Source organism: Mirounga leonina, unplaced genomic scaffold (assembly GCF_011800145.1).
Source record: "Mirounga leonina isolate KUSES-001 unplaced genomic scaffold, KU_Mleo_1.0 Mir_488, whole genome shotgun sequence".
Classification (NCBI taxonomy): domain Eukaryota; kingdom Metazoa; phylum Chordata; class Mammalia; order Carnivora; family Phocidae; genus Mirounga; species Mirounga leonina.
This window is the reverse complement of record NW_023270777.1, coordinates 9,177,288-9,203,977: the sequence shown is the minus strand read 5'-3', so window position 1 is coordinate 9,203,977 and position 26,690 is coordinate 9,177,288. Positions and strand designations below refer to the sequence as shown.

At 43.9% G+C, this 26,690-nt stretch overlaps 1 protein-coding gene across 2 annotated transcripts; it reads right to left on the bottom strand.

Moving 5' to 3' along the window:
- Window positions 1-6,829: 6,829 nt before the first annotated feature.
- ZNF287 (zinc finger protein 287) lies at window positions 6,830-25,326 on the bottom strand. 2 transcript variants are annotated; one of them, XM_034989658.1, is made up of 6 exons: window positions 25,089-25,326; window positions 23,514-24,115; window positions 22,793-22,893; window positions 20,395-20,521; window positions 19,833-19,919; window positions 6,830-9,182 (listed from the first exon to the last, which is right to left on the bottom strand). In XM_034989658.1, the coding sequence occupies exons 2-6, from the start codon at window positions 23,914-23,916 to the stop codon at window positions 7,615-7,617; spliced, it is 2,286 nt and encodes a 761-aa protein (XP_034845549.1). In that variant the 5' UTR covers window positions 23,917-24,115; window positions 25,089-25,326; the 3' UTR covers window positions 6,830-7,614. The 2 variants fall into 2 exon arrangements, with proteins under 2 accessions (XP_034845549.1, XP_034845548.1); XM_034989657.1 differs by lacking the exon at window positions 25,089-25,326 and having other exon boundaries at window positions 23,514-24,646.
- Window positions 25,327-26,690: the final 1,364 nt, after the last annotated feature.

Below are 26,690 nucleotides of genomic sequence, written 5' to 3'. Positions count from 1 at the left end.
CCACCTCCGCTCCCGCCGCCGCTTCTCCTCCTCTCCAGGGGAGGGCGCTCAGGGGCGCTCAGACACGCACGAGCGGAGCCACTATGACGCGGAGGTGCGCGTGCGCCGCGGAGGCAGCGGACCACAATTCCCAGGAGCGCTGGCGTGCCTGGCCCCGCCCAGTGCCCCCGAGCCCCTTCCCAGCGGGGCCGCGGGTTCGTGCTTGGGCCTTCTCGGGGCCGCCGCGCTGTTTGGGCTGCGGGCTCCCGAATCTTAGCTCAGGGCGGGGCAGCTCTCGCACCGAAGGCCGTTTTGAACGAGCTTTAGGTCCGAGCCCCTCCCGCAGGAGGGGAGCTCGATCCTTTGGCCATCACTTGCCACTCAGCCAGACGGGGGGCCGTCCCGGGGGCGGGCGAGGGGGGCCACCCCGCCGCACGGGTGGACTTGCAGCCCCTTGAGGCGGGAGGACGTTGGACGCCCAGGAGGAGTACGGAGTTTCAAAGAGGACTCGTGTCCGAGAAGCCACCCTCCCTGCGGTCTTGTTTGAGCGAGCGAGCGAAGTTAGGGAAAGGATGCCCGTAGGAACAAAGCGCTAGCTTGAACCCACGTTCCCTTAAACAAGGCTGGGGAACGGGCACGCGGACGCTGGCGACTCCGGAAAGGGAAGAGCTCCCCCTGGACCCGCTTAGGTAAACCTGTCAGCCCACGTGGCCCACCGGCGGGGTGTCCACGGATTTCGGGCGGCGGGACAGGCGCCCAGGCGCGGCGTGGTCGGCAGAGGGCGGCAGTGCCCGCGCGGCGTTCCCCGCAGCACCGGCCTCTTGCTTCCTCAGAACTGGGGTCCTGCCCTTCTTAACCCGGGCCCCTGGCGTTGTGCCTCCGTTTCCCCTTCGGAGCGCTCCCTAACTGACCTTCACTCCCGGACACGCTCACGCCGCCCACACGCAGTGAGCGTTGCTCCTTCGGCTATCTTGCCTGGTGTTCGGCTCAGCCAGTAGTCCTAAACCCCCACCCCATAGGAGTGTAGACGCGTAGTTGGCTAGCTTGTTCTAGAAGGAGTCGGTAAAGATGTCAGGCTTCGAAGTCTCTGTTTCACAGCTTTGCGGCTGTAGCAGGCGAGCCGCCGAGGAGGATACTTCAGTGAATATGGTTGCGTTCCAATAAAACTTTATTGACACTGAAATTTGAATTTCATGTGTCAGGAAATATTCTCATGTCCCCCAACCATTTAAATGTCTTCTTCTCCAGTGTAAAATATGAATGAATATAGTGTCCCAGGTGAAGTTTTTAATCCGTGGACAGCGGAGTGTGAGGATTACTTTTCAACCTCTGGGTACAGATCGGATCTGGAATGACCTGAACTTTTTTCTTCGGGGAAAGACCTACTCTGTAAGCTTGGAAGAGGCAAACTCATTTGGGTTCCTGTCTTCTCTACAGAGAAGCCGTAAAGGTCCCCAAATTCGTGGTGGGCGAGTGCCAGTCTTCTGCACCGGACAGGACAGTCCTGGGAGGCGCTCGGCCAAGGACTCCGAGCATCCCCGCATATTCCTGCTGGCCGTGCGGGGAATGCAAGGCCTCGCTGTTCACCTGGGCCATTTCTCAGCCTCGTGCTGACAGCAAGTGAACGTGCAGGTGGTGGCGGCAGTGAGACCGCGCATGGTTGCTTACAATTCACCATAAAAGTAGCCATTCCCCCAGGCTCAGTGTTGCTTTCCTCTAGGGCAGCCCACTGTGGGTGCCGGAATTCATCTAGGCCCGCCTGGGGTCACCCTCGTGCAAGTTGGGGTGGGGGTGCGAGTCCAGAGTAATTGGCTCAGATGTGAAGTCTGGCTGCTTTTGCCGTGAGTAATAAAGTTCTTTGTCTACGACCCAGGAGTCTCATGTCTTCTCCTATAGGAGAACTACAGGCTAGCTTATTATCTTGTAAGGTGAAATCCCAGACCCTTTACAGTTCTGGACATGTAAAAACATTTTTTTTCTGAGAACAGAATCTGGATTATTGTGTAAAACTTCCTGCAGAGTTGCACTAATCAAACATTTATTTACTATGTGCCAAGTGCTGTGCTTGGTAGAGGAGATCCAGAATTGAGTATCATATAGTCTCTCCCTTGTTAGGAGCATATTCTTTAGTAGGAAACATGGCCATTCTTCTGAAGGTCTTTTTTTTTTTTTAACTTTTATTTTTTAAAGTAACCTCTTCCCCCAACGTGGGGTTCAAACTCACAACTCAGATCAAGAGCTGCACGCTCTACCGAGCCACCCACATGCCCCTATCCATGGTCCTTCTGGATGCCTCTCTCCATCCCTGTCCAAATCATTAGCGAGTCCTCGAGACTCTACCTTCAAAATACATCGCGTTGGGTCACTTCTCACCGGCTCGGCTGCCACAAACAGTATTTCTCCGACTCTGCAATAGTTTCCTGCTTCTGCCCTTGTTGCACTTTAGGACGTTAGAGTTACCTGGGGAATTGAAGAGATACCGTCTCCAGCCCAAATGAAAGAAATCCATATCCCTTGAGGTGGGGCCCCGGCATTGGAAAAGCTCCCAGGTCATTCCAGTTGGCAGCTAAAGGGAGAGCTGCTGTTGACAATGAGAAGATATTGTAGGGTCTCAAGCAAATGGCGACACACTCAAACGTTCTACTTCATGGGTAGCGCCGTATGTGGTGGCCTTGAATGTTCACGTGACTTCAAGTGTGGAAAGGGGCGAAATCAGGGGCAGGGTGAACACTTAGCTGGTTATGAAATAGTCTATGAAATAAGGCTGTGGCAGTGGGGATCTAGACGAGATGGAACATTTCTAGAATACATAGAAAGTAAAACCAATAGGACTATAGCTACAGATGAAGAACAGAGTGGCTTCCAGCCTCCCTGCCACAGTTCCCATGAATTAAAAAAAGATTTTGGGGGGTCAGATTTCTGTTTTAGATTAAACCCCTGAAGGTACTTTTGAGATAGGTGATAACACTGAGTATATGGTTCTGAAACCTGGGAAAGATCTGGGCGGGAGACCACAACTGAAGTGGGGGTAGAGAGGAGCGCATTCTTTGTTGGGCTATTCTCATTTCAAGATTTGAATTTAAGAAGCTATATAGGAAGGGAGACAAAACAAACTTTCAATGCTCTAATCTCATCAAAATATGTAATTTTATAAAGTCGTAGGTACATACTGTTTGTGCTCTGAATTTCCATTAGTGTTAATTTTACAGAAAGAATTCCACTAAGTGTTGGAACCATGGGTTCCAAACCCTTATTCTGTCGCTGTAGGACTATAGGACCGCAGGCAAGACACATCAGCCTCATGGGCATCACCTTCCCCATCCATACAGAGGGTTGGGGACTCAGTGTTGCTTGCAAGCTCACACACATATTTATACGTATTACTAGAGTGCACATGCTTGCCATTTTTAATGGCTATAGTGTTCTAAGGGCCTAATAATTGTAGTGAAATAGAGAGCCATGAACAGAATAACAGAAATAGAGGACTAAGTACATTTACAGGCACATGCAAGTGAATTGATACCAGAAGCTATAGTTGAAGAACGAAACCTAACACTCTTCAAGTTCTGAAGGCTAAATAAAAGTTTAGCAAGAAAAGCTAGCACTTAGATTTGCATGAAACAGATCCTCAGGATTCAAATTTAGGTCTTATCAGAAACCTGCTTTAAAGAATGTGATAGGAAAGATGGGAGCTTATAAATATGTAAATTACCCGGACATGTAATAGTTAAAACATTCTAGGTATCCTATATTAAGTTGCTGTCTTAACTGCTCCTGAATTAACCCACCTGCCAAATTACCTGACAAGCTCCCTTAAATCTGCTGGCCTTGGCACAAGACCTCATGTGGTTACACTTGCTTTCTAGTATACCTAACACTTCCGCCTCTCCACAAGGCTTCGTTGTTTGCTCCCCAGTTTCTAATTACATCTCCTACAGAATTGTGTAACTGATGAAATGAGTGCAAAGAGTTGCCTTTATGGGAACTTAGTTGGTTGGAAAGACTCAAAGGCTACTCACCAGTACCATCCCAGCAGCAATAAGCATGCTTTGTGCCCAGATCTTAGTTTCTAAATAGTTGCCTATTTAGCCAAAGATTCCTGGAGAAATGGCTCATTCCATACCTGGGACACTGGACCTGAGATAGGTCAGAAGGAAACAAGGTCCTGAAAGACCAGAGAAGAAGGGATGTCAAAGACACATGAGCTACTCGAAGGGTTCCAACTGGCCAAGTTTGGGACAATTTGAGCTACAGAAACAATGGCCCTGATTTTCAATACATGGAATCACTTGTCATCACTGCCAACCCCTTACTCTGAAACTCTTAAAGAAAAGAATTTAAGTATGACCTTGACTCTAGTGCATTCCCAGCTGATGACAGAAGGCTCTGCTTTACAGAAGTATGCATCAGTAAATGTAGAAAATTGCCATTTTGCAAATCTTAATGAAACAACTGATTCAAGGAGTGATCATCACTGGATACTAAAACTATCAGGTGGAAACAGGCTATCCATATCTTAAGATATGGCTGCCATGTCAACTGAGTGATCAGGTTTCACATCACTGATAGTCAACCAAATGTTAGTAAGACTTTTGATGTGATGCAAGACGAAATACATCTGTGAAACATGTTGAACCTGAAGCCGAACAAGGCTTTGGCCCTAAATGCTAGTTTACAGAAACCACAGGGGACACAGGAACAAGATAAACCATATATAAACCATCAGTTAAATCCTGAATGTGAGACATTCTACAGCTGACCTGCTATATTTAAAAAAAAAAAAAAAAAGGTCCTGGAAAAGTCAAGAGGTGAGAGACGTTTTGATAGATGAAAGATGTAACAAGTAAACACAACGTGTGCAACTTCACAGCATCAACAGGGAAAATTTAAACACGGACGAAGCATTCGGTATTTGAAAATTACTCTTCTTTTTTGAGGTATGTAATGGTATGCGGTTATGTGAAAATCTGTCCTTATTTTTATGAGTCATGCTGAAATACTTAGGGGTGAAATGTCATGTCTAACTTTCCAATTGTTCAGTAAAAGAGGTTAAATTTTTAAAGCTAAGTGGTAGATATACAGTTCGTTTTATTAACCTTTCTGTATATTTCAACACCTTTGTAATAAAAAAGTTGTGGAAAATAAGACTGCTAAAAAAACTTGGATTACATGTGGATCAGACAACCGTAAAAGTGGGAAAAATACACAAAGACTTATGATTCTCTACTATTCCGTTATTTTATAAGGGCATCAGTTGCCTCAGTGTATCAACGGAAGACTTCATAAATGCATTATTTACATAAAACTCACACAGGCAGGAAATACAAACTAAAGCAAAGCAAGGCGCCATGGACTGTGATACTCCACACATTCATGCCAGGAGGGGAAAATCAAAGTGTTGTGTAAGGTATGAAGTAGAATTATAAATAAAAATTGCATCTTAAATACAACGGTTATTTTCTAACATGGTAACTATGGCGTAAGCGTTAACTTGATTATGCAACCTGAAGACAATCTACACTCTGTGGAGGAGGATTCCGTGCCATCAGGGTTAACTGATGTGAGGACAAGGGAAAAGCAGTAACTTCTTGAAGAAAACACTCAAGAAAGCCTTGAAGATGCTAGCACCCCTGGTCTTTCCTTCGGCACCTGTTTGTATCAACAGTAACATCCAAATGAAAGTGCATGGTCAATATATGCTTAACTTGATATTTATGGCACCAGAATTTGTATCGATTTTTCTTTATCCAGCTCAGGGAAACGTCCTGTGCAAAGGTGTCCTGTAATTTCTTTAGGAATATTACCCACTGTTAAGATGTGGGATTCGGAATTCGGATTCTTTAATTTTAAGAAGTTCCTATTACCCAATAAATAACCGCTATTTTGCTTAGTATTTCTTTGCACACATGCACAAAAAAGGATTTTAAATTCAACCAACTTCACTCCTGTTAATTCTACCTTATTACTCAACTCTAACTTACCTATTCATTAATTCAACAAACATATATTGACCACTTTCCATATGCAAGGCACTGAAGAAACGAATCAAGAGCAGGATGAAATCTCAGCTCTCAAATACGGTCTTATATTCTGATAGCGGAATGCTGTGGATATTAAACAGTATTTTTACCTATTTCTATTTGCATTTCTGCCAGTTTTCCTTTTATGTTTAGGACCCCACAAACTTAGTTATCATCGTTTAATGATTATTGCATCAATGATAGTTTCTGCATCAATGCTTTTTCCAATGTTTCCCGACATTTTAAGAAGAATCCCCATTTTTACTTCTATGTATGAGAAAGTACCAATTCCAATTATTCCTTTAAAATCAGTCCCTTCATTTTTAGTTCCTTCTTAACAACAGGCTGAATTTGGTCTTATTTAATTAGCCACTCTTACTTTCTTAGGTAAACCAAGTCTAACAACAGTTCATGTTGTAAGTTACCTGTGTATTCTTTCTTCACTGCTAAGTCTTCACCCTTGATTTTTTTCCCTGACCCACTTTCTGTAGTGAACTTTATTTTCCATTACTGATCTTTTCCTCACACTTTGTAAATAGCTGCTTTCACCACTTCTTTGTCTTGGGATATGGGGTCACATTTGGCAACCCAGTTTAGTAGGCTTCTTAACGCTCATTCCGTGACATGTCCTTTGTCATCTTTCGCTACTTTAGAAAGCTTTTCGTCGCTTAAGTTAGCTGTGGTTTTCAGCACGGTAAGAAGCCTTGAAAGGATCCAATTAGGAAGTCTGGGCCCTGAGCACAGCAGGCACTCAAGAAACGTGTCTCAACAGAAATGGGCTTCCTATGGTAAAACAGCCACAGGGGAACTTTAAGTTACGAATTTAGGAGTCAGGTGAAAAAATGGGTATTTTATTCTTATTTTTTCCTTCAGGAGGACAGATGTCAAAACCTAGTTAAACTAAGGCTAATACGTTTTAAAGATGAATTTAAGGTGTTTAGTTTTTGCCTTTTCAACTCAATTAGTACAAATGTCTAAGGGTTATATATACATTAGTTTATCCTAACAGGTCATCTTTCCTTAAGCTCTCTTCCTTGAATATTTCAATATTTAAAGGAAAATGTAATTACCAACAGCTGTCCCATAAAAATTAGGATACTTTCCACTACATACATATTTTGCAAACCTACTGGCTCCACACGGCAGTTATGGCATAACGGGAAAAGGGAAGGGAACCCTTCACATATTTAAGGCTTCAAAGCTGGGAAGAAATAAAGGCCTGAAAGCAGCTTTTTTCATTATCCCAAGATTACTCACTAGCGTGAAATCCCTACTTGATGGAAGCTTTCCAAGTTACATTCATAAGGTCTCATTAAGAAGTACTTGAAATACACTAAGATTGAGGAGTTACAGATTTTTGAATACTCTTACTTTTACAGGGTTTCTTTCTGGAATGAATTAAACTGATATCAAATAAAGGTTAAGAAGTGAATAAAGTTTTCTTTTTAAATTTCACATTAAATTTAAATAGCTTATATCCGCATTACTAATTCTGATATTTCTGCTGAGTGACACCTAACATATATTGCACTTCTTTTGGGTTTCTTTTGTTTTAACAGAGTACAAAATAAAATCTGAATGAATTGTAAAACCTAACTGAAGTCTCCTGTATCCATTAATTATGATGTTTGGCACCTGTATGAACACGCTGATGCTGAATGAGGTTTGTACTCTGGGTGAAGGTTTTACCACATATACGGCATGCATAGGGCTTCTCTCCTGTGTGAATTCTCTGGTGTTGAATAAGGCATGTTCTCTGGCTAAAATCTTTATCACATTCATTACATTTATAGGGTCTTTCTCCAGTATGAGTTCTCTGATGTTGGTTAAGTGATGAGGAGTAAATAAAAGCTTTCCCACATTCATTACATTTATACGGCTTCTCTCCGGTATGAATCCTTTGATGTTGAGTAAGATTGGCACCCTGTCTATATGCTTTCCCACATATATTGCATTTGAAGGGTTTTTCTCCATTATGAATCCTCTGATGCTGAGTAAGGTGTACACTCTGGCTGAATGCTTTCCCACACACACTGCATTTGTATGGTTTCTCCCCCGTATGAGTTCTATGATGTTGAGTAAGGTTTGCGCTCTGGCTGAAGGCTTTTCCACATATTTTACATATATAGGATTTCTCTCCAGTGTGAGTAGTCTGATGTTGAATAAGAGTCGAGGAATGAGCAAAGGCTTTTCCACATTCGTTACATTTATAACACTTCTCTCCAGAATGAATTCTCTGATGGCGAATAAGGTAAGTACTCTGACTAAACACTTTCCAACACTCATTGCATTTATATGGTTTCTTTCCAGTATGTATTTTTTGATGTTGAAGAAGGTGTGTACTCTGACTGAAAGTCTTCCCACATTCGTTGCATATGTAAGGTTTTTCACCAGTATGAACTCTCTGATGATTAATCAGCGATGAACTGTGGCTGAAGGTTTTACCACATTCCAAGCATTTATACGGTTTTTCTCCAGTATGTGTCCTTTGATGTATAGTAAGGTGTGCACGCTGACTGAAGTCTTTTCCACAGTCATCACACTTATAGGGCTTCTCTCCAGTATGAATTCTCTGATGTATAGTAAGGTGCGCACGCTGGCTGAAGGCTTTACCACACTGGTGACATTCATACGGTTTTTCTCCAGTGTGCATTCTCTGATGTGCAATAAGGGATGAGATATGCCTGAACTCTTTCCCACATTCTTCACATTCATGAGATTTTTCTTTGGCATGGGTACTTTGGTGTTTCACGAAGGATGGGTTTTTCCTAAACTTTTTCCCACACACGTTACATTTATAAGGCTTCTCTCCAGGATATATCTTTCTATGTACAATACCATATGAGACATGATTGAAGGTGGCCCTGCCTTCATCGTACATAGTTTTATTATCTGATTGGGTACCAAACTGAATAATTAGGTTTGAATGCTTTTCAAAATTATTTCTATATATATCATATTTACTAAGACACTCTTCCATAGGGTCTTCTTCTTTTGAGAGGACTGACTTCAAAGTGAAATTTCTTCCATTCGTGGGAATCTTCCTGTAGGTATCTGTTGCTTGCCTCTCTAATCTCTCATCGTAGTCATATGGTTCTTCCAATTTGACGGTCTGAGTTCCAGTCTTTATGAGTTTAGAAGTATTTGTAACTGGAGTACACTCTTGGGCTTCTGTTTTCCATTCTGGGATAAAAAGAATATAGAATATAAAAAGTTTTCCTCTATTTGGAGAAAGGAAACTGCCAAAACAGAAGGAAAATACTGAACATGAATAAAATGCCTAAAAAGACTATGGCTCTGACAACCTCATAACGTGGTACTTAAAGCTTGGGAAAAGAAAATATAGGGGCAGAAAACCAGAAGACCAAACTGCTGAAAAAGGAGAGGCTCCTCACTACTCAACATGGGCGTTGATTAATAAAATAGGTCAGGTGACTAGACTAAGAGATGTGAAAACACCAGATAAGACCCTGGGATCATGTGGGATGACTTCATAGGATAATTTGTATAAAGCAGACACTCTCATTGACTCCTTCCAACCTACTCTGTACAACCCACATAATATTCCAAAAGCAATTTCAAGGAGTGCTCTCCATGCTTAAATACTCTAGTAAATCTCTCATAGTAAGAGTTCTCAAAGTACAGTCCCCAGACAGGTGACCTGGGAATGTGTTAAGTTATTGGTCCCCATACAGACAAGCTGAATCAGGAACTCTGGGGGCTACTGAACCAGAAAAGACCCCAAATAGCCCAAAGGAATGTTGCAAAAGAAAACCAAAGCTGGCGGCATCACAATTCCGGACTTCAAGCTCTATTACAAAGCTGTAGTCACCAAGACAGTATGGTTCTGGCACAAAAAAACAGACACATAGGTCAATGGAACAGAACAGAGAACCCAGAAATGGACCTTCAACTCTATGGTCAACTAATCTTTAACAAAGCAGAAAAAAATATCCAAAGGGAAAAAGACAGTCTCTTCAACAAGTGGTATTGGGAAAACTGGACAGCCACATGTAGAAGAACGAAACTGGACCATTTTCTTATACCATACACAAAGTCAAAATGGATGAAAGACCTAAATATGAGACAAGAATCCCTCAAAATCCTAGAGGAGAACACAGACAGCAATCTCTGTGACCTTGGCTGCAGCAACTTCTTGCTAGACATGTCTCCAAAGGCAAGGGAAACAAAAGCAAAAATGAACTATTGGGACTTCATCAAGATAAAAAGCTTTTGCACAGCAAAGGAAACAGTCGACAAAATCAAAAGACAACCTACAGGGCGCCTGGGTGGCTCAGTTGGTTAAGCAACTGCCTTCGGCTCAGGTCATGATCCTGGAGTCCCGGGATCGAGTCCCACATCGGGCTCCCTGCTCAGCAGGGTGTTTGCTTCTCCCTCTGACCCTCCCCCCTCTCATGTGCTCTCTCTCCCTCTCTCATTCTCGCTCTCAAATAAATAAAATAAAAATCTTTAAAAAAAAAAAAAAAGACAACCTACAGAATGGGAGAAGATATTAGCAAATGACATATCAGATAAAAGGCTAGTCTTTAAGATTATTAAAGAACGTATCAAACTCAACACCCAAAAAACCAAATAATCCAGTCAAGAAATGGGTAGAAGACATGAACAGACATTTCTGCAAAGAAGACATTTAATGCCCGACAGACACATGAAAAAATGCTCAACATCAGTCGGCATCAGGGAAATACAAATCAAAATCACAAAGAGATACCACCTCACACCAGTCAGAATGGCTAAAATTAACAAGTCAGGAAACAACAAATGTTGGCGAGGATGCGGAGAAAGGGAAACCCTCCTACACTGTTGGTGGGAATGCAAGCTGGTGCAGCCACTCTGGAAAACAGTATGGAGGGACCTCAAATGACTCAGTAATTACACTACTGGGTATTTACCCAAAGGAAACAGATGTAGTGATCCAAAAGGGCACCTGCATCCCAATGTTTATAGCAGCAATGTCCACAACAGCCAAACTATGATGGAAAGAGCCCAGATGTCCATCGACAGATGAATGGATGAAGAAGATGTGGTCTATACATACAATGGAGTATTACTCAGTCATTTAAAAAAAAAAATCTTACCACTTGCAATGACGTGCATGGAACTAGAGGGTATTATGCTAAGCAAAATAAGTCAATCAGGGAAAGACAATTACATGATTTCACTCATATGTGGAATTTAAGAAACAAAACAGGATCACAGGGGAAGGGAGGGAAAAATAAAATAAGACGAAATCAGGGAGACAAACCATAAGAGACTCTCAGCTATAGGAAACAAACTGAGGGTTGCTGGAGGGGAGGTTGGTGGGCGGACGGGGTAGCTGGGTGATGGCCATTAAGGAGGGCACATGATGTAATGAACACTGGGGGTTATATGCAACTGATGGATCACTGAACTCTACCTCTGAAACTTATAATACACTATAGATATGTTAATTAATTGAATTTAAATAAAACAAAACAAAGTAAAATAAAACAAAACAAAATAAAGAAGAAACTTTGGGGGCTCCTGGGTGGCTCAGTCAGTCAAGTGTCGACTTTGTTTTGTTTTTGTTTTTTTTAAAGATTTTATTTATTCGACATAGAGAGAACAGCGAGAGAGGGAACACAAGCAAGGGGAGTCGGGGAGGGAGAAGCAGGCTTCCCACTGAGCAGGGAGCCTGATGCGGGGCTCGATCCCAGGACCCTGGGATCATGACCTGAGCCGAAGGCAGACACTTAACGACTGAGCCACCCAGGTGCTCCCAAGTGTCTGACTTTGTCTCAGGTCATGATCCCAGGGTGCTGCGATTAAGCCCTACGTCCGGTTCCCTGCTCAGCGGGGAGTCTGCTTCTCCCTCTCCCTCTGCCCCCCTCCAAACCCTGCTCATGCTTGTGCTCTGTCAAATAAATAAAATATATATATATATATATATATGAAAGGAAACTTTGGAGATAGGGCTGAGCAATTTGTTTTACAAAGCCCTTCAGGTGGTTTTTGATGTTCACTAAAGTTTGAGTACCAATGGCTTAAAGGAGAAAAGTTAAAGAAGTTCAAAATACCTCCACTTGACATATTCAGTCCCCAAATAATCCAGCCTTTCCTATTCTACTATCTCTTCTTCTTTTTTTTTTTTTTTTAAGATTTTATTTATTTATTTGAGAGAAAGAATGAGAGACAGAGAGCACAAGAGGGAAGAGGGTCAGAGGGAGAAGCAGACCCCCCGCCGAGCAGGGAGCCCAATGTGGGACTCGATCCCGGGACTCCAGGATCATGACCTGAGCCGAAGGCAGTCGCTTAACCAACTGAGCCACCCAGGCGCCCCTCTACTATCTCTTCTGCCAAACTTCTTATTTAGCTTAAAATCTAAAGTTATCCATATAACTTAAAGCTAACTCCTCATAGCCTTCTATAGGTGCCATGCAAATTCCAGACTTAGGCATTCTCTTTTTTTTTTAAGATTTCATTTATTTATTTGACAGAGAGAGAGCATGAGCAGGGGCGGGGCAGAGAGAGAGGGAGAAGCAGATTCCCTGCTGAGCACAGAGAGAGACATGCGGCTCTATCCCAGGACTCTGAGATCATTATCTGAACCAAAACCAAGAGTTGAATGCTCAACTGACTGAGCCACCCAGGCACCCCCAGACTTAGGCATTCTCTCAAGAAAACTTCTCTATTAAAAAAAAAAAATGTATGGCCCAGCTCATTTTTCTCTTTCTTAGAATCCTAAAGTACAGATTAGGTTGAATCATATGAACTTGCCTTTTTGTAGGTCAATATGGCTCAAATATTGGCAGTCTCATGTGATTCAACCTAATGTGATGTTGGGGCCACGACCACACTTGGCCTTGTATTATTACTTCACAACTCTGTGTGTTTCTTTCTTTCTTTTTTTTTTTTAAATTTTATTTATTTGACACAGAGAGAGAGATAGAGAGCACAAGCAGGGGGAGTGGCAGGCAGAGGGAGAGGGAGAAGCAGGCTCTCCGCTGAGCAGGGAGACCGATGAGGGGCTCGATCCAGGACTCTGGGATCGTGACCTGAGCCGAAGGCAGCCGCTTAACTGACTGAGCCACCCAGGGGCCCCTGTGTGTGTTTCTTTTATTTCCAACTTAGATGCAAACTCTGAGAACAGCCTGTGCTTCTTATACACTTCCTTCAGAAAATGGCCCGAGACTCTGGATATGGTGGCCACACAACTGAATTGGTAAAATAAATGACAATAATTTGTTGTGAAAAGGTGAACCAAATGAAAGCACAAACATACACATAAAAGCAAAGCAAATAAAAAAATCCCTGACCTCAAATCCCGCTGCAAAGCAATCAAATATGTATTTATTCATGCCTATTATGTTTCCAGTATGATGGTTTAAAACAAATTTAAATTATCTTTCTCCCTTGAAATCAGGTCAAAGACACAGGGCTTCCAAATATTACGAATTATGTAATGAAATATAATCAAATATGGAGTTTATAATATAGGAAAAATGGTACTGGATGGTTCAGAAATTTTCTAAGATGCAGATCAAAATATAAAAACCTTACAAATTTATCCATTCCACAGAATCATATGCAGTCATTAAAAGTGACTCTACCATTCATCAATAAAGGACTAGAGTAAGGGATAATGGAATATTGATAACTGATAAAAATAACTAGGTATGTTTATGTATACTGACTTTTATTACTTTGATTCAGATACAAAAATCAGAGTTGACATTAGAAAATGCTTGGGAGTAATGCAAAATGAAAAAAAGTAGTCCCACAGCTAGTATGAAAATGCACGGAACTAGACAAATATTATCAAAGACCTAAGAAGATTATAGGTTTTTGTTTTTTTATAAGATTAATTCATTTGACAGAACACAAGCAGGGAGAGCTGCAGGCAGAGGGAGAAGCAGGCTTCCTGCCGAGCAGGGAGCCCAATGCGGGGCTGGATCCCAGGACCCTGGGATCATGACCTGAGCCGAAGGCAGACGCTTAATCAACTGAGCCACCCAGGCGCCCTGATTGTAGGTTTTTAAAAAATTATTTTCTAATCTTCAATATATTGGCTATATAACTTATTGCTATTTAGTACTAGAAATGTAGTTGTAATTTTTTGTTATGCTATTTCTATACAAGAAAAATAATAATTATTATTATTTTTTTTTTTTTAAAGATTTTTATTTATTTATTTGACAGAGAGAGACACAGCGAGAGAGGGAACACAAGCAGGGGGAGCGGGAGAGGGAGAAGCAGGCTTCCCGCAGAGCAGGGAGCCCGATGCGGGGCTCGATCCCAGGACCCTGGGATCATGACCTGAGCCGAAGGCAGACGCTTAACGACTGAGCCACCCAGGCGCCCCCAAAAAATAATTATTTTTTATTTTATTTATTTATTCAACAGAGAGAGCACAAGCAGGTGGAGGGGCAGAGTGAGAGGGAGAAGCAAACTCCCTGCTGAGCAGGGAGCCCGACTCGGGGCTTGATCCCAGGACCCCAAGACCATGACCTGAGCCAAAGGCAGACACCCAACCGACTGAGCCACCCAGGCGCCCCATAAGGAAAATATTTAAAAACAACTCTCTCAAACCAGAACTTGTTACTCTCCCTTCCAGAAGAACAAAATGAGACTGTTAGTGGATTGTATAGTTAGGGGTGTTTGTGTCACATATACAAGATGAGAGAGTATCAGAAGCTGAGTTTAATTCTCTCTTTTTTAAAGATTTAGTTATTGAGAGAGAGTGCATGAGAGCGAGTGTATGAGAGGGGGGAGGGGCAGAGGGAGATGGAGAGAGATTTTTTTTTTTTTAAGATTTTATTTATTTATTTGACAGAGAGAGACAGCGAGAGAGGGAACACAAGCAGGGGGAGCGGGAGAGGGAGAAGCAGGCTTCCCGCTGAGCGGGGAGCCCGACGCAGGGCTCAATCCCAGGACCCTGGGACCATGACCTGAGCCGAAGGCAGACGCTGAACAACTGAGCCACCCAGGCGCCCAGAGAGAGAGAATCTTAATTAGGCTCCATGCTGTGGAGCCCAATGCAGGGCTCAATCTCATGACCCTGAGATCATGACCTGAGCTGAAATCAAGAGTTGGATGCTCAACTGACTGAGCCACCCAGGTGCCCCATTAATTCCGATTCTATGGAATCAGAATCAGTCTACGGCAGAGTGTACTATATACCTGAAAAGGAAAAGTACTAAAGGTACGACAAGCTTAAAATAACAAGTGTGAACCATGATGATGAAGAAATTGCTACAATAAATACACATTTTAAACCAATCAGTTTATTGGTAATTCAAAAATTAGTATTATTAAGCAGTGCTTAAATATACGTATTTAACCTGAAAGGACTGGTTGGAAATAAGTTTAAGTGTCTACTGGTGAACAGGGCCAAAGAGTGGCACAATACTTCTTGTAGATGAAATCGGTATTGACTCAGATAATCAAAAAAAGCTTCGGGGGGGGGGGGGTATGATTTGAATTGAACCTGAGAGAATGGCTAGGTTAAATAAAGAACCATAAAAGTTCCGAGAAACGAATGGCCACTGAAGACCAATGCTACTATTTGTGAATTATCAAAGTTTCCATTTCCTGAAGTATGACTTCAGGATATGGTTAGATATCCTAACCAGGGGCGCCTGGGTGGCTCAGATGGTTAAGCGTCTGCCTTCGGCTCAGGTCATGATCCCAGGGTCCTGGGATTGAGCCCCACATCGGGCTCCTGGCTCAGCGGGGAGTCTGCTTCTCCCTCTCCCTCTGCCTCTCCCACTGCTCATGCTCTTTCTCTCTCTGTGTCTCAAATGAATAAATAAAATCTTAAAAAAAAAAAAGATATCCTAACCAAAGGTTCAACTCATTATGTACCTCTAAGCACCTGGTAAGAAAGGAAAACCCTCAGAGGCCAAAAATCAAGCAAAAGCAGGAAGACAGGAAGTCAGCAGGAGCTGACTGAGATAGCTTGTCAATCTGGTTAATGACCTTATACTTCCATTTTGAGGGTGCAAGGGGTCCAGGGGCCAGAAAACAAAGCTTGGGGCCCTAACAAGGAAGGGAGGCTGACAGGAATCCTGAGCATAGAGGATTAGACCCTGCTTAAGGACTGGCTAGAAAAATAAAACAAAACCTAAAAAAAAAAAAAATCTCTCTTCTACAGAAGGCAAAAAGAAACTTGCCTTTCTCAGTCTTGGTGCTCTTTGGAGGGAGAAAATTCTCCCCCTAAAATAAATAACCATAAAATGCCCCCTCTTGTGGATTACAGCCCCAATGCACGCTGCCTGAATGATCTAAAAAGCTCCTCAGGCTCAAATTAAAGGGGTCCCAGACTAAGATTTCTTTTATCACCATCTACGGTTCTTCCAGAAGACTATCCTGACTCTAGTCCAGGCTCATTTCCATTATGTCACGCATGTTTCTTCAGTGTCTAGAGTGTGCCAAAATCATTCCACAAAGAATTTACTGTGCTATGGGTACATCCTGCGCTACAGGTACATACAGGTCATTCTGCTATAAATTATGAGAAGAATTAAGAATTAGCTTTTCAAGGGGTGCCTGGGTGGCTCAGTCATTAAGCCTCTGCCTTCGGCTCAGGTCATGATCCCAGGGTCCTGGGATCGAGCCCCGCATCGGGCTCCCTGCTCCACGGGAAGCCTACTTCTCCCTCTCCCACTCCCCTTGCTTGTGTTCCCTCTCTCACTGTGTTTCTCTCTGTCAAATAAATAAAATCTTTAAAAAAAAAAAAAAAAAAGAATTAGCTTTTCAAGTAGTATTACCCAAGTTTGGGACAACTGAGCATGAAAAACAACAAACAAAACAAAACAAACCTGGAATTAGTGGACTAATACACTGAATTTCGAAAAATCCCCTTAGTCCATAGTGACATGTTCACATAAAAAAATGAGGTGGGAGGAAGAAGAACTATTCTTTACGGGAGAACTATTCTTTACGGGAGACTGCTGTTAATCCTTTAGAAGAGATGACTGAATTAGAAAATCACTAGCTTGCAATCAGCAGTATAATAAAGCAAGAATCAAGAATGGATGCTACATCAGGGAAATCCAAATCAAAACCTCAATGAGATACCACCTCACACCAGTCAGAATGGCTAAAATTAACAAGTCAGGAAATGACAGATGTTGGAGGGGATGCGGAGAAAGGGGAACCCTCCTACACTGTTGGTGGGAATGCAAGCTGGTGCAGCCACTCTGGAAAACAGTATGGAGGTTCCTCAGAAAGTTGAAAATAGAGCTACCATATGATCTAGCAATTGCACTACTGGGTATTTACCCCAAAGATACAAAAGTAGGGATCCGAAGGGGTACGTGCACCCCGATGTTTATAGCAGCAATGTCCACAATAGCCAAACTGTGGAAAGAGCCAAGATGTCCATCGACAGATGAATGGATAAAGAAGATGTGGTATATATATACAATGGAATATTATGCAGCCATCAAAAGGAATGAGATCTTGCCATTTGCAACGACGTGGAGTTATGCTGAGCGAAATAAGTCAAACAGAGAAAGACATGTATCATATGACCTCACTGATATGAGGAATTCTTAATCTCAGGAAACAAACTGAGGGTTGCTGGAGTGGAGGGTGGGGTGGGAGGAATGGGGTGACTGGGTGATAGACACTGGGGAGGGTATGTGCTCTGGTAAGCGCTGTGAATTGTGCAAGACTGTTGAATCTCAGATCTGTACCTCTGAAACAAATAATGCAATATATGTTAAGAAAAAAAAAAAAAAGAAGGTAGCAGGAGGGGAAGAATGAAGGGGGGGAAATCGGAGGGGGAGACGAACCATGAGAGACGATGGACTCTGAAAAACAAACTGAGGGTTCTGGAGGGGAGGGGGGTGGGAGGATGGGTTAGCCTGGTGATGGGTATTGAGGAGGGCACGTTCTGCATGGAGCACTGGGTGTTATGCACAAACAATGAATCATGGAACACTACATCTAAAACTAATGATGTAATGTATGGTGATTAACATAACAATAAAATAATAATAAAAAAAGAATGGATGCTACAAATCCTTAAATAAAATAGTACCAGGGAATGGAATAGTCATGTGGCCTCTAAGTATCACTCCACAGATTACTTACTGATTATAAAGAAAAAAATGCACCTTTAAAACAGAGAGATCTGGTCACCAGCACCTTAACTTTTAAAATGAGTATCACCAATGATAAGACAAGTGGCAACGGACAGTACACACCTAGGATGTCTTTTTGGTAAACATATTTCATCTGAGTCTAAACAGAAGGAAACAATCAGGGAAATCTAGACTGTGGGTCATTCTAAAAAAACCTGGCCTGGATCCTTCAGAAAATGTCAGAAGGGAAGCAGAAGGGAAGGTAAGGGGAAAGAACAGAAGCAAAGTGTGTGTGTGTGTAAAAAGATAAAGCAAAGGGGCGCCTGGGGGGCTCAGTTGGTTAAGCACCTGACTCTTGATTTCAGCTCAGGTCCTGATCTCAGAGTCGAGCCCCGTGTCGGGCTCCGCACTCAGTGGGGAGTCTGCTTGAGATTCTCTCCCTCCGCCTCTGCCCCTCCCCCTCCCAAAAAGAGATAAAGCAGAAGTGGCTAAATGATGGTAGCTGGTGGTTCCAGGTGAAAATTACATAGGTGTTCAATGTACTGATTCTGCAACTTTTTGTAGGTTTGAAGTTCTTGTGGAGGAAGGAAGGAATGGGAACAACTAAAAAGCCCATCAATAAGGAACAGGTTTAATAAATTATGAGACACACAACAAAATGTGATGCAGATAGTAAAAAAAAAAAAAGAATAAGGAAGTTCTTTATATCCTCATTTGGAACACTTCTCAAGATACACTTTTAAGTAAACAAAAGCAAAGTACAAAACTGTGTGTACAGTTTGCTACCATTTCCGTTAGAAAATGGAGGAAAAGGGGCACCTGGCCAGCTCAGTCAGTAGAGCATGTGACTCTTGATCTCAGGGTTAGGAGTTTGAGCCCCACACTGGGGGTAGAGATTACTTAAAAAATAAAATCTAAAAAGGAGAAAAAACATTTTTTTCCCCAAATGATATAAGGAAAGCCTCCCAAAAACAGGATTTTTTTAAGAACACACACACACACACACACACAAACACACACATTAAAGAGTTTATTTGAGAGAGAGTAAGAGAGGACAAGTAGGGGGAGGGTCAGAGGGAGAGGGAGAAGCAGACTCCCTGCCCTGATGCGGGGCTCAGGACCCTGGGATCATGACCTGAGCTGAAGGCAGACACAACCGACTGAGTCACTCAGGCGCCCCCAAAACATTTTTATATTGATTTTATATGCAAACAGAACAAAACAAAATACCTGAACAGAAACAACTAGAAACAGGCACCAGTGATTGGACTGAGAGATGCAGGAACTGGGTGAATGCACTACAGTAAGAGAACATTTGAAAAAACACTTTCAAAATTAGAAAATAAAGAAAAGAATGAGTTAGGGAAGTGGAGGTTGGAGGCTACAGGGGTTTGTTGGTAAACAGAATAAAAAAAATTTACATGGAAGAAGGTCTGAAACTTAAAATTTTCAGGACATTCATGCAAGCTTATAAAAGAGGGAGGGGGACACAGCACAGTCAAAGCACCAGACGAAGCTGGGGGGGGTACCCAGGGGCCACAGGGAAGGATGAAATGAGAAACACCGGGGAAATGTGGAACAGTGGTGTCTGGAACTCTCTTCCTGAAGGTGGTTCTGCAAGGAGACCATGCCAAACAGTTCAGTGTCCCCAACAGGCCGGAATGTCTTGGTGGAGAGTGACCTGGCCATGTTTTAAAAAAAGGTATCTCACTGCACTTATGCTCTTAAATGCAAACAATCTCATGACACTTAATTCTCTCACCTGGACTAGGGCCTTCCAAGATTTCTTTTATCACCATCCATGGTTCTTCCAGTATGGGAATCACAGTTGGTCGGTACACTGTAAGTCCTGTTTGGGAGGAATATAAGGAGTTTTATCCTGGAGATAAACAGCTGTTAGAATTTTATTGCCTGACTTCGATTTATCTGTGAGGACAGACTTCTACAGGAAAACAATGGTTTCATGGATGTGATCTAGTGGGAGAAATAGGTCACTGTGCTTTTCAGTGCTAGGATAAAAATGTCCTGCTACTCAGGAGGGTATGTGCATAGAACTCATGGCAGGAGGAGATCACGGGGAAAGCAGGGAGTGGGCAAGGTGCAGCGTGGTGTGGAAGTCCTGGGAAGCTGTGTGTCATAGTTTTCAATGATCCTTCACTTAGAAACCTTTTATTTGGGAAAAGGGAGAACATAGCCCAAATGGGATGAGCACACTCACCTCTAAGTCCCATTCTTAGCAAAGTGCTTCAGAGGCCAACCCATTTTTAACAGAGGAAAGAAAGATGGTGGATATGCTGGCAGGAGTGGGTGCAGAGGATGCTTACCCAGGGAAACCATGTTCCAGTAGTTCTGTAATGTCACAGTCTTGTACAATTCCTTCTGTACGGGACGCATTATCTCCCAGTCCTCCTGGGTGATATCCACAGCCACATCTTTGAATGTCATTGATTCCTGAAAAATCAAATATAACTTGGTTCAAGAATTGGTAGCAGAGTGGTAACACCAGGGACATGTGTGGTGGGGGGAATCACAGAATCTTGACCTTTAGTAAGACCCTAAAGGTTATCTAGTTAAAACCCTCACCCAAGTTATGGATGAGCATACTCAAATGGTCCTACAGGGAAGTCTGAAAACATAGAATTTATAATTACGTTTTCAGCTGGTACAAGTGTATGTATTGGTGGCTCAATCTTTTTTTTTAAAGATTTTATTTATTTACTTGACAGAGAGAGAGACAGCGAGAGATGGAACACAAGCAGGGGGAGTGGGAGAGGGAGAAGCAGGCTTCCCGCCGAGCAGGGAGCCCGATGTGGGGCTTGATCCCAGGACCCTGGGATCATGACCCGAGCCAAAGGCAGTTGCTCAACGACTGAGCCACCCAGGCGCCCCACTGGTGGCTCTTTTTTTTTTTTTTTAAAGATTTTATTTATTTATTTGACAGAGAGAGATACAGTGAGAGAGGGAACACAAGCAGGGGGAGTGGGAGAGGGAGAAGCAGGCTTCCCACCGAGCAGGAGCCCGATGCGGGGCTCGATCCCAGGACCCGGGGACCATGACCCGAGCCGAAGGCAGACGCTTAACGACTGAGCCACCCAGGCGCCCCTGGTGGCTCTATCTTAAAGGAAGGTTATACACAGAAAACAGTTGAATGGTTGTGCTTTTCAAGCTCTGCCTTAAGAATTCTATGTGTTATAATTTGAAATTTTAAGATATATCTGTGTGCTCTAAGATGAAATGCAGAGCCCTTCCTTCCTTTTTAAAATAAAATTGGGACTGAAACCCACACTGTTGAACTGTTACACTTTTAATACATTTCATAATCTGGTTAAGGTTAGTATCCCTCTTTGCTCTTTTCCTTCTTTTTGTTTAAAAAAAAAAGGGGGGGGCACCTGGGTGGCTCAGTCGTTAAGCGTCTGCCTTCGGCTCAGGTCATGATCCCAGGGTCCCGGGATCGAGCCCCGCATTGGGCTCCCTGCTCCGCGGGAAGCCTGCTTCTCCCTCTCCCACTCCCCCTGCTTGTGTTCCCTCTCTTGCTGTGTCTCTCTGTCAAATAAATAAATAAAATCTTAAAAAAAAAAAAAAAAGGATTCTTTTTACATGCTTTTCAAATAAACTTTCTAAGTTCCTTATAAAAATTGTATTGGGTTTTGACAATTACATTGCTTATAATTTAGGGAGAACAGACAATTTTACAACATTCAAAGCTTCTTGCACGTCTTCTAGTATGATACAGGACATGGATGTACTATAAAATTTATACTATGTTTAGTCCTAGATATTTTAAATTTTGGGGGTGGGGAAAACTACACATGGAATCTTTTATCTCATTTCATCATCTGCCTGATTTTAACGAATATGTAAGAAAGTTATTAATTTTCTTCTCTTTTTTAAAGTAAGCTCTATGTCCAACATGAGGCTTGAACTCATGACCCTGAGATCAAGAGTTGCATGCTCTACCAACTGAGCCAGCTACCCCTGAAAGTGATAAATTTTCATATGCCATTTTCTGTAGTAATCACCTTACTCAAATTTTCTACTACGTTTCCCAGTTTTTCCCCTGCCCCTGATTTTTTTAGGGTTTTCAGGTAAACAATCATACTATCTATGAATAATAATTTTACTCTACCAATTTCAGATACATATTTTATAGTAAAATTTTCTCTTAAGGTGGCCTGACAGAACATAGACTCACGATCAACAGTTAACACCACAAAACACATGGCCTTTAATTACTTGTTAATGAGAAAAATAATTTTAGCAACTATTGTTTATTGATGGTTTACTGTAATCCAGGCTAACCACAAGTCTCATAATGTTTAATCCTCACAATCTAAGAGGTAAATTCTATTTTTATTAGAGTTTAATCACTCAGGCTAAATGTGGTCAAGTATCTTGCCCCCAAATCATAGGTTCAGAATCAGGCACCAAACCTGATTCATCTGGCTGTGGCGGTCAATCCCTTAACCTCTATGCAATGTTGCTACCTTAAAATCAAACAGTGAAGAAAGGCTTCCCCATCAGGGGAAGGTAAAAGGAGCCTATTTCTTAAAAGGGCAGTCACTTATCTTAACAGGCCAAGATGGACTTAAAGACAAAAACTGATGCTTAAGTCCTAGATTGGGCTTTTGGGGGGACAGAAGTCACAGGGCCAGGACATAAAACGTCCTCACACAAACACCTCCAAGAGGCCATTTTAAAATCACAGAAAAAACTAACACTTACTTTGGTCACCAAGTCATTTAACCACCCTGCCTGGAAAGCAGGTCTTCCTTTGGGGTCTTCCTCTGGGGTCTCTTGGGCAAGGACAGAGTTCTGAGGAGCAGCTAGGGAAGGGAGACCATGATGGAGATTAGTCCTGTTTGAACAGCCTAGGAAACCTCACCAAACAGATGCCTATACTTTCCTAAAGTGAGAAAAACAGCACCCCTACTTTAAAGAATCAGAGGGAAGGACCAATGACTTGTCCTAAGATATCAATGCAGGTTTCAAAAACAAGTCTGTTCTGGGACTGCTAAGGATATGCATCAAATTCCCAATTTTCTACTAGATCTTCGTGTGATGTAAATTGCGTATGCTGTCTCTTAATAAGGAAATGTGCTCTGGACCCTTTTCTACCTTTTAGGAAGCATGTTATTGTAAAATCCAATTGACAAAGCCAATGACTTATTGACAGAATGGCTCAAACCTCTGCAGGTAAAATTCCTGAGGGCTCGCACGGGGTAACTGGGTTGTCTGGTCATTGTTTTAGGACACTAGGTAATGTGTGTTTGGTCCCAGTCTGGAAGGGGCACGCCCTGCAGGACGGGGTTCATGTTAAAGCCTGTTCTCACTCACTGTGGGGCCCTTTGCTCTCCCCAATTTCTTTAAGGGGCTCCTCTGTGATATGCTGGCTGACTTCTCTAACCACCCAGGATTCCTCCCCTTTCTGCCCTACAATTCTCACCTTCTTCTTCTAGAATCTGAGTCAAATCCTCCACCAGAGTCACCACTTCCTCACTGCTCTCTGGGTACTGGGACTTCACCCAAGTCCTAACCTCCCCAGGCAGGATGGTCAGGAATTGCTCCAGCACCAGCAGCTCCAGGATTTGTTCCTTTGAGTGAATCTCAGGTCTCAGCCATTTAAGGCAGAGTTCTCGGAGTTGATTCAATGCCTTTCGAGGACCAGCTAGGTCTGGATATGGAAAATTCCTAAAATTCTGTCGACAGGTCTCAGTGTCACGCAAGATTCTTGAAGCAAGGGTTTCCTTCTCAACACTGTGGGGTCCACTCTGAGCCTTGTCCGGCTTCCACATGAGAAGGACTTGGGAGCGTGAAGAACTGGTCATCCTCTTGCATGAGGCTAACATCGCTACAGACAGGAGAGAGAATCTGGCAATATCCTTTATATCTCCAGCAGTGAGCCAGCTGCTTGAAGTCTCATGCTAGAGCCACAAAGACATTATATCAAGGGCTGCTTGCAGCCAAGGGCAGAACAGGGTCAAGGTAGAGTTAGCAGCCTTAGTTACAAATTCTGAGCCCAGAACTTGCAGGGATGGTTAAGAGACCCTGAAACAAAAGAACAGACCATAAAGTCAAGAATTCTGGGGCTCTCTGCCATACACACACACAAACAGAAACAGCCTATTCGGTGTGCATAGATAAACACCCACCGACTCGACCTTGGTCTTCCTCCCCTACATCCTCAGACTTGTGAGATAAATGCAATCTGTTGGGGACAGGGGTTGGGACTGCTCTCAAAAGGTGGTAATAGAAGCAAAGACCCGCATCATGAGCAAAACAACAGATCAAACTTCTAACTTGTTGAAACAGAAATTAAACTTTTACAGAGCGGGGGGAAAAGCTTCCGTGTTTTTCGGACGTTACAGAAGCTATAAAGGACTGGAGGGGCTCTCAATAACAGAGCTTATCCACAGGTACTTAGAACAAACCGGGAGGAGAATCCTTCCTAATAAAGTGCTCAAGGTTCCCAAGGAAACTGTCAAGGAAAAAAGGGCGGACATTTACCTGCTTTGCATATTAATGCCAGCCTATTCTAGCTTTTCACTACCTAAGGGCTGGAGAGGCAAGTCTGTTGGCCTGGAAAAAAGTACAAGAGGCTGGTGTGAGCTGAAGCCCTTTTAAATGCTTCTACAGGAGACAATCCCTCACGAGTAAACTTGAAACCAGGATTCCCGAAGAAAACCTCAGAACAGGCCCGACCCCGCGACCTGACACCGCCTGACCGCGGGCTCCAGCTCTGAGCCCTCCTCGGGCTCAGTCGTGTAACCAAAGCCAACTGTTTACACGCCCTGCAGAGGATATGCGCCAGCCTCGCCCGCCGCCTCCCCTTCCCGGGCGCGTCTCCCTAACTCCCCTTCGGCCGGAGGGTCGCGGGTAGCGGGGACCCGGCCCGCCGCAGCAGCCCCCACCCCGTGCTCGCCTTCTCCGCAGGCCGCGAGCGCGGACGCCGCCCGGGGACGCGCTGGGGCCCCGGCCTGACCGCGCGGACACTCGCCCCCGGCGCCCTCGACATCATTACCTGTCGCCGGGAGCCGGCGGACGCGCAGCCGGAGAGGCCCGGGGCAACAATGGCGGCGGGGGCGCGGGCGCCTGCGTGGCGAGCTCGGCCCCGCGCTGCAGAGGGGCCTCCGGCTCCGCCACGTCCCTAACGCGGAGAGCGCGACGCGTCTCGGCCAGAAGCCGCCCCTTCCAGCCCGGTCCCGAGAAGCCTGGGCCGGATCACACCGCGCTCCGGCTCCACCGCGACCTCGCCTCAGCGCCACTGCGCATGTGCGCGAGAGGAACGCTGCGCGCCCGCCGAGCCAATCGGAAGGCGCGTCCCGGCCCTCCCTCCCGCCCGAGCCTCATTCCTTGGACCCGTCTCCATGGTAACCTCCTCCACCCATCACTGCGACTTGCTCGTTAGCCTGCAAGGTTCTAAGGGAACTTTAAAGTTTCCCCGGCCAGAAGCAGGTCTGGTAGACGCCTGGGAGGTGGGGGAGCTACCAGCATCTCGGGGAGGGGGATGCGGATGGGCGGCGGTTAAAGCTCCGCCCCAATTAACCAGACAAAACCCGGTGCCAGAGTTCTAGAGGAAGGAGGGGCAGGGAAGATGTGGGTCCAAAGGCAGAACAGCCCAAAGTGCGCTTTCGGGCTTCACTACGCATACACATCTACGATTAAATTTTCTAAGTCCCTCCTCCGGGATCTGATTCTGACTGGGAAAAGGGATAACACCCAACAGCATGTTGTTTACAGAGACACAACAAACCGACATAAAATGCTTGAAAATAAAAGGATAGAAAACCATTCCAGGCGCTCCTGTTATTTACTGCTGTGTTGGCAAACCACCCAAGACTCAATGGTCTTGAAGAACAACCACTGTACTATGCTCACGGATTTTGTGGGTCAGGAATGTGGAAGGGGGAACAGCGGGCATGGCGCTTCCCTGCTCCACCGTGTCTGGGGGCCCCGCCGAGATGACTTAATGGCAGGGAGGGTCCATTTCCAAGATGGCCTCCTCACTCCCATGTCTTAATGGGTGAGCTGAGATGGCTTAAGGGTGAGCTCGGCTTGGATTTGATCAGAGAGCCTCTTCTACGTGAAGGACTCAGGCTGGCTGGACTTCTTACATGGCATCTCTGGGCTTCAAGAGCAGATATTCTACTGAGAAAGAAAGAAGCTTCGTGGCTGATGACAACATAGCTTTGGAAGTCACATAGCATCACACCATCACCCACCTGATCAAAGCAGTCACAAGTTGTGCAGAATCAAGTAGAGGCAAAAGTGGACTCCATCTCTTGATGGGAGTGTCAGAGGGTCTTAATACTACTACAATAGGCAAATTTGAACAAAAAGAAATTGGGCAGTGTGATGGTCTTTGATGTGTCCACTTGGCTAAGCTACAGTCTCCTGCCATTCAGTGAAACACAAATTTAGGTGTTGCTGTGAAGGTATTTTGTAGATATCTTTAAATTCCACAAACTCAGTTGAATTAAGTTAGGAAGATTATCCTAGATAACTTGGGTGGTCCTGATTCGATCAGTTGAAAGTCATTAAAAGCAGAATTGAGGCTTCTCTGATGAAGAAGAAACTCTGTGAACAAAGCTTCTAGCCTGCCCTTCCTGACAGATTGCCCTAT

What these genes read in the sequence shown, in the direction of transcription:
- ZNF287 (XM_034989658.1), bottom strand. Translation starts at nt 23,916, where the DNA reads ATGTTAGCCTCATGCAAGAGGATGACCAGTTCTTCACGCTCCCAAGTC. An exon ending in CTGGAACATGGTTTCCCTGG is followed by an intron (nt 19,920 to 20,394) that starts GTAAGCATCCTC and finishes CCTCCCAAACAG; the next exon opens with GACTTACAGTGTACCGACCA. An exon ending in CTTGGAAGGCCCTAGTCCAG is followed by an intron (nt 9,183 to 19,832) that starts GTGAGAGAATTA and finishes TTTTTATCCCAG; the next exon opens with AATGGAAAACAGAAGCCCAA.